The sequence below is a fragment of the Marmota marmota genome, unplaced genomic scaffold, assembly GCF_001458135.2.
Source record: "Marmota marmota marmota unplaced genomic scaffold, marMar, whole genome shotgun sequence".
In the NCBI taxonomy this organism is placed as follows: Eukaryota; Metazoa; Chordata; class Mammalia; order Rodentia; family Sciuridae; genus Marmota; species Marmota marmota.
The window spans coordinates 12,855,753-12,867,693 of NW_026000206.1; the positions used below are offsets into that span (position 1 = coordinate 12,855,753).

The window sequence follows — 11,941 nt, forward strand, 5'->3', positions numbered from 1 at the left end:
GGACCAGGTGCCTCCCCAGTGCCCTACCACCTGGCCCAGACCTGGCTCTCCTGGGGAGCCACAGATCAGAGCGCCGTGCGCCATGACTCTGGGCTCAGACCTACCTCCACAGCTGTCCGGAGGTAGATTCTCACTTTATTTTCAAGTCTGGAGGCTTCGAGTTCACACTCCAGGCATTCAATCTCAATCAGCTTCCCGGGGTCCTGTAACAAACAGGACGAAGCCAACCCACACATTCGCCAACTTTGAGACCACTTAAGACACCACCGCCACGCCAGGTAGAAGCCCCCAGAGGAGAACCGCACGACGGAGCCAAGGCACATCCGAGAATCTGGACACCTTCCCCAGACACAAAAGCTCAGGGAGCAGGCGGAGGAAACCTCACCCCGTGCCCACCCGCTGTGGGCTCGGCTGCAGAGGGGACTTCGCAGATGCTGGCTCAGCTTCTGGAATCAGAGCCTGATGTCCCCACAGTCTGACAATCCCTGCATGTCCAAAGTACCACTGCAAGTGCGACTAGGTACATGAGCACTGAGGATTGTCACCTGTCGCCTTTTCTCTCTGTGGCCAGCATCTTCTCATCACTGGCAGTGACATCCCCAGCGTCAGCAGGCGTCGTATGCTGGTGAGAGGTGCCTGCCTCCCCTCACGCTGGACATGGGCTTCTTGCAGCAGCATGGACAGGACCTGCTCTCCCCAGGATGGTGGTATTCGCCTTGTCCCTGGCATTGGGCCATTTGCACTTACTGTCATCACAACATGATTGGGTTCAGGGGACAGACCCTACTGATGCCACGCCACACATTCCTACTCATCTCTCCTTTTCTTACTTCCATTTTCTCTTCTTCCGTCTTGTTTGTATCCACTGACTCTCCTTCGTGGTTCCACTCCACCTGCATTGCTGGGTCCCCAGCTGTACCTGTTGCCAGTGTGGCTCCGGTGGCCTTCTCAAGACGTTCGTGCACACGGCAGCTTCGCAGAGTCCTGGCTGTGCAGTCCCTGGGTGAGCGGCACAGTGCTCTGGCCAGCACAGTCCCTCCTGCCCTCGGGCCACGGCTGCCGCAGGCCCAGTGCCCCTGCCTAGAATCCCACAGGACAGCCTTGCCGGCCTCTCCAGATGGCTGGCTCCCTTTGCTGCCCTTCCTTGCCCTGCACAGACCCAACTTTCCCTCAGGTACCGTCTTCCAGTTGCCTGAGGAACTTCCTTTGGTTTCTGGAAGTGGAAGGCAAACTTTTTCGGCTTCTGGTTATCTTAATAAATCTTAGGAATCTCTGTTTTCAGTTTGAAGGTATTTTCCCTGGGTGCAGATTTCAGGGTGGATGCCTCTTGTTTGGGTATTTAGAGATGATCTCTGTCTTCTGGTTTTATTGCTTGCAGCAGGAAATCTGCTGTCATCCTAACTTCAGTTCCTCAGAACAGAACATCTTTTTTGAAGATGATCAGATTTAGTATCTTTGGCCATTAACCCCTCAAGCACCTTCCTGCTGCCCTTGCTCTCCTCTCCTTCGGGGATTCTGTGGCGTGTTTATTACTCCGCGGGAAGCTGCCCAGCCCCACTCATGGGCAAGGTTTTCTTCTCCACATTTCTCCTTCCTGGGTTTCATTCTGTTTCCATTACAGAACCTTCAGGTTTGCTAATCTTTTATTCTAAAATGTCTAACCTGTTTTAAACTCTATCCAGTGTAGCTTCATTTGAGAGAGTTTTCAGCTCTAGAAATTCTGTTTGGGAGTTTGAATTATCTTCCTTGATCCTATTTAATATAAAAGTTCAAACTTTTTACCTTCTTGAGCACCTGGAATACGATCATAACTGTTTCGGTGTCTGTGTCCACTAATCGGCAAAGTTTCTTGGTTGAAGGGTTTTGATGGGTGATTCTCTTCATCTTTTCCTCTTGGGGTGTCTGGCAGTTCTTTATCCGATGCCAGGCATTGTCAAGTTCACATTATTGGGTGCTGTGGACTCTTGTATTCTGTGTCTTTGAGATTTGTCCTGGTATCCAATCACACCACTCAGAAAGAGTCTGTCCCTTTATTTTTGTGTCCCAGGCTTGTTATGCATGACCCGAGCAGTATGCAGCCTAGGGATAGCTTCCTCACTTTGGGGACAAACGCCGGAGTCTCCAGGACCTGAGGTTTTGTGCCTGGCTGGTGAGAGTGGGAACTGCTCCCCACCCTGCAGTCCGCCTGCAGACACACACCACGGCATCAGAAGAGGCCTGAGGTGGCGGGGGGCTGTGGAGCAGGGATCCTGGAGAGAGACCACGGCTGGGCAGCACACCCTGCCTCTCTGTGCTCAAAGCCTGGGTTCCACTTCTAGGAGATTTGTCTTGTAGAGACAGAAACAGAGGCTCTGGGGGAGCAGGAAGGCTACTCAGCTGGTGAGGGTGGAACTCGGGTGCCATCCAGTGTTGGATGGCAATGCTGAGTTTGGGCCCCCACATTATGGAAACCCAAAAGATGGGTATGAGGCCCACCAAAGAACTCGGCAAACCGCTTCAAGAACAACTGACTCCCAGGCTAAGCTGGTCCTGCCCAGGTGGACCTGACTGTCGGGTCCACAGGAAGCCTCATCTCCTTTTCAAAAACTGTCTCCAGATCACCGCAGCCAGGAGAAGAGTCGACTGCTCTTTGCTAAAGAAGTCGTTTCTTTTGTCTGCATGTCTCACAGCTTTATTTGGTAATAACTCCTGAGGCCAAGGGGGTCTCACTCAAGGTAACTCGGGACCAAGCCACAGCCTGTGCTCAGTGAGGATGGTGGGAAGGGACGAGTCCAAGACCACACCATCCGCACAGCTGTCCTCTGCCCTTCCACACTGTCCGGAGGCAGGGAGCAACCCCAGCGCGCTCTCTTCACAGCCAGGGTGCACCCTCTGAAACATCCCCTGGAGGGCAATGTTGTCGTGTGTATTACAAGACCTCAGCAGCGAGAGTCCTCGGGGACCTAGTCAGCGAACTTACCTCAGGGAAAACCCTCAATGCAAAAAAGGCTTAGACACAAAATGTCCCTCAGAGCCCTTTGTGAAGTAAGCACAAAATCACATATGATTGAACCGTCCCTTGGCAGGGGCAGGGACCCAAGGCTGTGCTCCACGTGGGATGTCACACAGCCCTCACGTGAGGGGCAGCTGAGTGTGAAAAAAGGGGGAACCCAGAATGGCAAGGGTCGTACCATCCCCGCCGCTCCCACACTCAGCCCCCCGTGCTGCGCCAGAGCCCAGGGAGCGACTGTCACCAAGCCACTCACTTTGCTGTCCATTTTCTTCAGGTCTGAGAGGCAGTCAGAGGTGATGTCTTCACATTTCAAGGTCAGAGAGAAACGAGCTAATTCAAAAAGCAAAAGCATTCTGGAAAGAAGCAGATGGGCACTGGTTCAACAGGGGACAGAGCACACGGATGGGGCAGGTGGACAGCCAGCCCCTATTCCAGCACAACTGGGGAAAAGTAAAATAAGAAATAAAACAATGAAATCAACTAGCTCATGAATGAGTCCTGGACAGGCCCCAGCCAGCCGGCCACCAGACCCAGGCTGCTCTCTGCAGTGAGTGGCCTCCCAGTGCAGCCTCCGCAGGTCTTCAAGTCGAGTGCACACCTGCAGCAAGCCTACACAGGTGTCACCAATGCCTCGCAGCACAGCCCCAGTGAGGTGCTGTCACATCCACACGGACAGGCAAGAGGCAGGTATGGAGAGGGGGGGTGCTGCAGGGAGGATGCCTGGGTGCTGGAGCAGAGTCCTCCCTCCCACGGTCAAGCACTCGCAGTCACCCACAAAGGCCAGCTGTGTGAGTCAAGAGGAGAAAAACTGAAGGGTTGATTACTGGTTTTCAGTAACCACACAGTTTGAACAAACAGAATGGACCCCCCTGCCCAGAACTCCAGACACACAAGCCCAGGGGGACTCAGCAGAGCCTGCAGCGTGTCCAGAAGCCTCCACGGCCCTCTGGGCTTCAGGGAAGGACCGATACCCCCAAGAGGCTGTGCTGGCAGTGCAAGTGGTACCTCAGCCTGCAGACACCACATCCCCCAGGGCTGACTGCAGGACACAGGTCACACACTGGATCCCAGGGAGACCCTACCTGTTCACACGGAGACGTTGTGGCTGCATTACCAAATGTGGTGCCCAAATCAGCAGTCCACATGGCAGCAGGTCCAGGACCGTGCTGGGTGGAGACCCTTCCTCCCTGTCACAGGTGCAGGGCTGGCCATAGCAAGGCCACCTGCAGTCCCTCTGAGCATCTAGTCTGGGACCCCAGGAAGCAGGAAAGGACATACGCACCAAGGCCCCAAACAGTGTGTGGCCCTAGGTTGGTGGGAAGAGCAGTCCAAATCACTCTCATATTAAATACAACATTTCTGTCCATAAAGAAACTTAAGAGAGTAAGTGGCGAACGGGGGCAGTGGTAGTCATAGTGGAGCTGAAGAGTCCAGACTTTGACAGAAAAGGCTCCTAGAGTCTGATTGGACTCATTTATACCCACTTTTAAAACATCAGGTAAACAGAATGAACAGGAAATTAACAACAACAAAAAATGCCTATAAATATTTAGAAAACACACTCAATTTCAAAGTGGCGAGAGAAATGAGGAGTGAAGTGGTGGCAGGCCATTCTTCATCAGACAGGCACAGACAGCACACCTGTGGGAGGGGGGGCACTAGCCACTCACGTGCCTGTCAGACAGCTTGGGCAAAGAGCACCCAGCACCCCATGTCCACAAACATCCCATCGGGGACATGAGCAGACCAGTATAGCCTGGCTCCAGCCACAACTCCTTAGAGAATCTGACCACGGATGTGGATGTCCCTCCTGGGACACCTGTGTGTGTGCACCTGCTCCCCCCAGGAGCCACTGCTGACCTGGCCCACCTGCAAAAGGGGACTTCAGCCCTCTGCTCTGCCCGTCTCCTGCCACAGGACCTCAGGTCCTGGTCCTGCCTCCAGTGCGCCCTCCTCTGAGAAGACCCTGATGTCCTCACTGGACTATGCAGGCCTCCAACCCTGATCTTAAGCTGACTCTGACCCTTCTGCAATCAAACGCAATGCCACATGGTCCGGTATCCATGGGCACAGAATACTGTCAGCACCCAGTGGGCTGGGAGGTGTTGCTTCCCTGGTCCAGCCCCAAAGACCTGAGGAGTCCAACATCCTGCTCTTGGTTGAACAGGACTCTTGCCCCATGGACACAGCCAGAAGGCAAGCACGTCTTGTTTTAAGTTGCAGAGTTGTGGTCATTTGTCACACAGCCATAGATGACTAACAGTTTCCTGGACAGTCTCACCCAGTGCCACATGCTGGGAGCACTTTGGACTTTCCTCTTCCTAACAGGGAACAAAGGTGGATGCAGGACCACCCTCACTCTGTGTGCCTCCTCTTCACTAAAATACGCACAGACTGTCCTTCTAATGAGATATGTCGTGGGGGCAGAGGCCAAGCCTTGGGTGCACCCTTCTGGGGAACACAGTCCAACATACCGTACCCCGGGCCCATGATCAAATGGCAAACTGAAAAAAACACCCCAAACAGTGGTTTTCAGGCAGAGGGTCACAAGGCTGCTTATGTTAGGGGTGATTGCAAGTTAATAAGAGTCTCAGAAGACCCCAGCCAAAAGATGAGGCTCAAAAGGTGAGGCAAAGGCCCACAGAGGCGGCTGCATATTAAGCCGTGCTGGTGATCAGAGTCATGAAAATGAAACCAGAGCAACTGGGTAATCTGCCCCCGGACCCACTTGTCTCCAACACAAAGAGCTAATCGGGAGCCACAAACAGCTGGGGGATGGGGGTACCAAACCCCTGCCACCTGCCTTGGTGGGGAGAAGTTTTTAGAGCCCTAGGGCTGCCCAGGCTCAGCACCTCTCCTGGGAGTCATCCCTGGACAAGTGCTCAGAGGGCTCCAGGGAGCTCCAGATGTGCTCAGGAAAGACGGGCCTCCTGTGACGCCATGTGCATGGATCACAGGCTCTCCCACCTGGTGGATACAGACACGTGTGAAAGGCTGTGACACTCGGCAATGCCTGTGCCGATTTTGCAAAGTGGGATGTGAGGTCACATATCCCAGGTGCACCAAACAACACAAACCTCAAGAAAGAAAGACCAGAGAGAGATGCATTAAAACCTCTGCTAGCTTTTGCAGGTGCTTCTAGCTGCTTGTTCTGTATCTTTTCATGTGTTCCAGCACTTTCTGAACGCTGCACAGAGATCCCAGAGACTATACCTTGGAAACACAAACACTCACTTTTCTCCTCTCATTGCAGGAAAGCGCTGGATGTTACATAGACCTATCTGTCTGTAGGCCCTCTTCAGAATCGAAGAGACGTCTTCCGGTAACTCATTTTTATCCAGCTTTCTAGAATTAATTCAGAGAGCAAATAACCAAAGCATCCTTACAGATATTTATTATTATTTATTATTATATTATTATTCTAAGGGAAATGTTAAATCCATGAACCTGTATTTCCCAGTGAACATAGGCCGAGCCTGTCCCTCCTGCTATCTACCCACCACTCCCAGAAAGGTTTTCACTCCTCATCTTTCCTCACCTTCTAGGAGTTATTTCACTGAAAAAAAAAAAAAAAAAAAAACCCACCTTGGAAACATTTACATGGGCCACCAAGACAGAGAAGCACTTCACCTAAGACCACCGGGCACAGAAGCCCTGGTCTCCTCTCCTCCTCACAAGAGAGGAGGCCAGACTCCCCTTGGCAACGCCCCACTGAGCTGCCTAGCCTGCCTTCTCCAACCCTCTGTACCCAGGTACACTGTGGCCTGACGGTCCTTGGCAGGCAGAGTCCCTGGGCCCCAAGTCCTCTGGCTCCTGCAGCCCTGACCCCCACCCACTGACACAGGACTCCCGTGGGCGGGGCAGGCTTCTGAGCTCAACCCTGGAAAGCTCAGCCTTTGCTGCCTCAGGACTACTCACGCTTTGAGGGAATTAATGTGGAAAGACACTGACAGGCTGATGGAATTTTTCTTTTCCATCTTTAAGTGAAGCTCGTCCATTAATTCATGACGAACCTGTTATAAGATGGAACAGGATATTAGCTTGGACTAAGGAGGTAATTAAGTAATGATTCAGGTTTGTGCTTAGATATTATTTTCTTCTTCCTGTAAAATCAATTCTTGTAATTAAGATGTATTTTCTCATTGAAGTTTTATTGCTTTTATATATAACTTAAGGTGATCCCTATACCTGAAAATTAATAGCAATGAATAATATAAAAATTAACGCTATGGGGACACAATCCTGTAGTAATCACTTATACCTTTACAAATTATTGGTTAAACTTGAAAAAATTCCATGCTGTTACAAAAGGAATATGTAAAGAGAAATAATGAGGGCAAAGATCCTGTTTTGTTTTTTTAAAAATAATGGCTATGTCCATCTGCTCTCAGGTGAACGTCCATGACTTTGTTTTGCTCAGGTGTGAACGTACCTTTCTTTTTTAAAAAAAAAAAAGAGAGAGAGAGAATTTTTTAATATTTATTTTTTAGTTTTTGGTGGACACAACATCTTTTATTTTTATGCGGTGCTGAGGATCGAACCCAGCGCCCCACGCATGCCAGGTGAGCGCGCTACCGCTTGAGCCACATCTCCAGCCCGAGCGTACCTTTCTATACTCTCAATTAATGGCCTTGTTCGTGGTTTTCATGCATAGCTTTCTGAACAATGATCTTCAGGGAAACGAGTGCTGATATCTGTTTTTAAACATGTACACTCACCATGACGGAGTATATCTGCTGATACTTGTGGGGCACGTTGGCTTTTATGAATGGTGCTGCCGTCAAACAAAGCTTGGCTGCCTCCTCCTTTTTCCCAGCTTGCAGGTCACACTCAAGAAGTTCCCTTGGTAACAGAGAGGGTGGGTACTGAACCTCCCGAAACGTCCAAATGCCAGGCCTGGGTCACCTCCTCTCATAGCTGTGTGTCTCGCAGAGTTTAGAAAGAGGACTACAGTGTGACCAGGAACTGGTCTGCAGGAGGGAGAGCCACTGCCCCACACACGGGAGGGAGAGAACTGTACCCTCCCGAGGGCCCAGGGAGCTGTCGGCGTTGTGAGCACCTGAAAGATCTCAAGTGGTGCCCCTGACCCACAGCCACGGACTTGGACTTGAGTGGGGATCTCCGCAGTCAATACAAGTGGGACCCTGTGGACACAACTGCCCAGTCACTGACACAGGCCCTGTTTCTGTCTAGCTGGTGTGCTGGCCAGGCCTTGCTGACCATCTGCCCCTGTGGCTTCTCAGGCCAAGCCCGTGTCTGTCCCCTGTGCTGCCTGGCAGATGCGCAGGCTCTCGATGGCTCAGGCATTTGTGAGAAAGTCTCCCACGCTGAGCGTTAACCACACCAGGACCACACTGTCTTCACTTTGAGTCTAGACGTACCTCTCTGTTTTCTGTGGAAACACCCCCAGGAAGACTCACCCATAGATTTCAAACCTCTGCCGAGGTGCAAACCCAGTCCCAGTATGGAAGGGAAAGTAGGGCTCTGAAGGGAGGCTGGCGGGGAGGCAGGCAGGGAGGCTGGTGGGGAGGCTGGCAGGGAGGCAGGCAGGGAGGCTGGGAGAGAGGCAATCAGGGAGACTGGCAGGGAGGCAGTCGGGGGGCTGGAGGCAGGCAGGGAGGCTAGCAGGGAGGCAGGCAGGGAGGCTGGCAGGGAGGCAGTCGGGGCTGGAGGCAGGCGAGGGAGGCTAGCGAGGGAGGCNGGGAGGCTGGCAGGGAGGCAGTCAGGGAGGCTGGCAGGGAGGCAGGTGGGGAGGCAGTCAGGGAGGCTGGCAGGGAGGCTGGCAGGGAGGCTGGCAGGGAGGCTGGCAGGGAAGCGGCACCTGGACTCACAGCATCAGCTCCGCCCGCCATTCCTTGTCTTCCTCCTCTGTCTGGTTTAACACGCTCACGATCTGGGAGAGGCTGGGGATCACGTACTGGTGGCATCCAGGCTTGAGGAACGGCCTCACCATGTGCCAGTAGAGCACGGAGGCATTGTACACCAGGAAGTAGTACCTGCGGCCAGAGGGATCTGAGCAGCTGGGCGCACAGGAGGGCCCCGTCTCCCCGTGCTCTTGTGGGCGGGATGCAGACGCCTCTGGCCTCCAGCTGATGGAGGTGGCCCCTCAGGAGCACCAGGATGCAGAGCCATCCCTGGGCAGGGTGGCAGCCACTGTGAGCAAGCCGAGGTTCCAGACCAGGGGAAGACCCAGCCAGGGCTCCTCAGTTTGCACTGGCTCCTTTCTGGGCGTCATTCCACACACTGAACAACCACGTGGAGAGCACCAGTGAGCAAGGAGGGAGGTGCCACCACCCTGCCTGACCTGGAAGAGGACCAGGAATCAGCTGGGCGCCAGCTGACTGTGTGCATTCCCGTTTGTGTGCAGACTCCGGTTTCAAAGCCACACTTACTCTGGTGTGGGAAGCACCGATAGAGTGGGAACTGGGGACTCGGTGTCCAGGGGCATAGATGGCCAGCCCACTGGGGGACACAGAGGGTGGCCCCAGGAGCCAGGGCACCACTCAGAGGGATGCCACAGAGAACGACGCTGACTGGCCCCATGCAGGCCAAGGAAACCAGAGTAGCATGCGGCTCTGTGGGGATTTCTACGAATGTGGTGGCTGCACCTGCCATGACGCATCTAGCACCACAAATCAATCCACTGACAGCACAAGACACAGGAAAAGGGCTGGGAAACCGACAGTCCAAATACATGGGTCCACAGGGCGATCTTTGGCGGCTGTCTTCACACAATCCATTAGAAAAAGGGTTCAAGCTTGCCTACCTGGGTTCCCCTTTTGCAAAGTTTATAGCTTTCATGTACTGAGTCACGCAGTTTTCAAATTCCTCCTGAAATGGCACAAGAATGCACAGCTCGATTTGGCTCTGCTCAGGTCACTTCTGTGAACACCGTATACCCGCGCAGTGGCCCAGCAGACAGGCAGCTGCACCTGTCACGCACCTGGCCTCCCTGTGCTCCCCTCCCTCAGCTCAGGGACAGCTGCAGGGGCAGAAGGCAGAAAGACCCTGACACTACCACGCCAAGGTAAAGGGTCACACACAGGACCAGACACCTGAGAAAACCCTGGACGTTGACATCACTGTGAAAACGAATTTGGAGACTTAATTCCATTCTGCTCCAGCCCCTCAGCACTTGTCTAGCCTGCCCTGCTTCTGGAGGCTGCTGAGCACCAGCCCTCTCACCAGGTTGTCTGACGACTTAGGGGCACACAGCTGGGCCCTGCACAGGTGTGCTCGGCCCAGAAACTGGGTGACTGGCCCCTTCACCTTGAAGTACATTTGGACGCAGTCCTCGCTCATCTCTGGCTGCCCCATCTGCAAGAAGACACAATGAGGCAGGAAAGACCCTCTTTGGGTGGAGGAGCCTTGACTGCAGACAGGGAAAGCAGGGCAGGCCCAGCGGAGTTTCGGTCCCCAGGAGCACCCATCAGCCTCTGCATCTTTACGAGCCCAGAGCCCTCCCCACCAGCTGCTGGGGGCCAGTCACCTTGAGGGCCTGCTCTGCACACAGCACAAACAGGTCCGGGCTAAAGCTCTCTGAGGGGTCGAACTCAGACTTCCCCGTGTTGGCAGACTTGATGAGCTCGTAGGCTCGCTTCAGGGCGGCCTGGTCTACGGGGCAGAGGGTCCGCCAGGAAGTGGGGGTATCAAGAGGACAGCCCCGGCCTGGCTCTCCTATGTTCCCCTGGCCTGTCCTGGGGACCAGCGGGGACATACTCCCTGGAACCCTAGTCAGGCCGCCCAGAGCCTCCCCAGCGCTGTAGTCAGGGGCAGGATCACAAAGGGCCAGCCACTGCTTAGAACAGGGAGGAAGTCCTGGTCTCCGCCCAACCGTGGCCCTCCAGGGTCTCCACCTCCCAGAGAGTCGGGTCCAGGGGTTTCCTGGGGCGGGGTCAGGGCGGGGTGCTCCCCTCCTGGTGGCCGTTTCCCGGACCTTCCAGGTGTAGGGTCGAGGTCCACTGCCTCCCTGGAGAGGGGTCCCTGGGTCCTCTCCTGTAGGGGTCTGGGGTCCTGGGTCTCCTCGAGGCGGGGGCGGGCCCACCTTGGTGGCTTTCGGTGCGGGCCAGCTCATGAGTGATGACCAGATCCATGATGCCGCTCGCTGCCTACAGTCAGTGGTCAGTCGGCCGCTGCCCGGCGGGCCCACGGTTGCCTAGCACCCGAAGGGACGCGGGCCGGTGGGCGGGGCCGCCCAGGGCGGAGCGGACCTGCAGGCGGGGCGGGGCGGGCCGCCCGCCAGGAGCCCACAGCTGAGGTCTTAGGTCCCGGTGTAGCGCAGAGCCTGGGCGGCGGGTCAGGGCCTGCTGAAGGGCGGCCTCCGGCTCAGACCGGGCTGCGGGAGGACCTTGGATCAGCCTGAGAAGGAGCTGCAGGCTCTGCTACCCTGAGGATCATCCCTGTGATAGGGGGAGGTGTCCCCGCAGATGCGAGGTGGAGGGAGGAAAGAATGGAGGCCTTTGGTCTGGAGAGGGGCCTCTAAAAGTAAAAGGCGCCCAACGCTTTGACAGTTTGCAGGCGTTTTGCGGTGCAGTAAGACCTTGCAAGTCAAGGATCCGCAGCAAGACGGCAGCCTGAGTGAACTGGCCCAGAGCAGGATGCGTGGCCCACCCAGAGCCACAGAAAGGCACCACTTAAAGCGGTACCACCCGTGCCCCTCCTGGAAGGGGCCAGGGACCCAGGAGGTGCGTGATCCTGCTCCACGGGCGGACTGCCAGCTGACCATCAGGAGAGGTTTGCCAGTCTTGAGCTGGGAGGCCTTGGCCTGTGGGTGCTGCTTCTACACAGGTCCCTCCCCAGAGCAGGAGGCCCCAGGCACAACCCAGACAGGGATCCTTCAGGACCCCCATGAGCCAGTTCCAAAATCTAGGCAGAGAAGCAAAGGGCTGCACAGCCTGGATGGCCCTGGGAAAAGCAGGGCAGAGGGCCACCTGTGTCTGCAGCCTAGGG

At 55.0% G+C, this 11,941-nt stretch overlaps 1 protein-coding gene across 1 annotated transcript in view; it reads right to left on the reverse strand.

Moving 5' to 3' along the window:
* The window catches only part of Cfap46 (cilia and flagella associated protein 46), a 92,169-nt gene extending 81,021 nt beyond the window's left edge, over nucleotides 1–11,148 (reverse strand). The window contains exons 1-10 of the mRNA XM_048791457.1: nucleotides 11,037–11,148; nucleotides 10,482–10,606; nucleotides 10,178–10,309; nucleotides 9,759–9,823; nucleotides 8,824–8,988; nucleotides 7,711–7,834; nucleotides 6,911–7,005; nucleotides 6,227–6,337; nucleotides 3,246–3,345; nucleotides 105–203 (exon numbers count right to left, since the gene is read on the reverse strand). Coding sequence (XP_048647414.1) covers nucleotides 105–203; nucleotides 3,246–3,345; nucleotides 6,227–6,337; nucleotides 6,911–7,005; nucleotides 7,711–7,834; nucleotides 8,824–8,988; nucleotides 9,759–9,823; nucleotides 10,178–10,309; nucleotides 10,482–10,606; nucleotides 11,037–11,085 — 1,065 coding nt within the window. The 5' untranslated portion in view covers nucleotides 11,086–11,148. The remainder of the gene's footprint in view (nucleotides 1–104; nucleotides 204–3,245; nucleotides 3,346–6,226; nucleotides 6,338–6,910; nucleotides 7,006–7,710; nucleotides 7,835–8,823; nucleotides 8,989–9,758; nucleotides 9,824–10,177; nucleotides 10,310–10,481; nucleotides 10,607–11,036) is intronic.
* Between the last annotated feature and the right edge of the window lie 793 nt (nucleotides 11,149–11,941).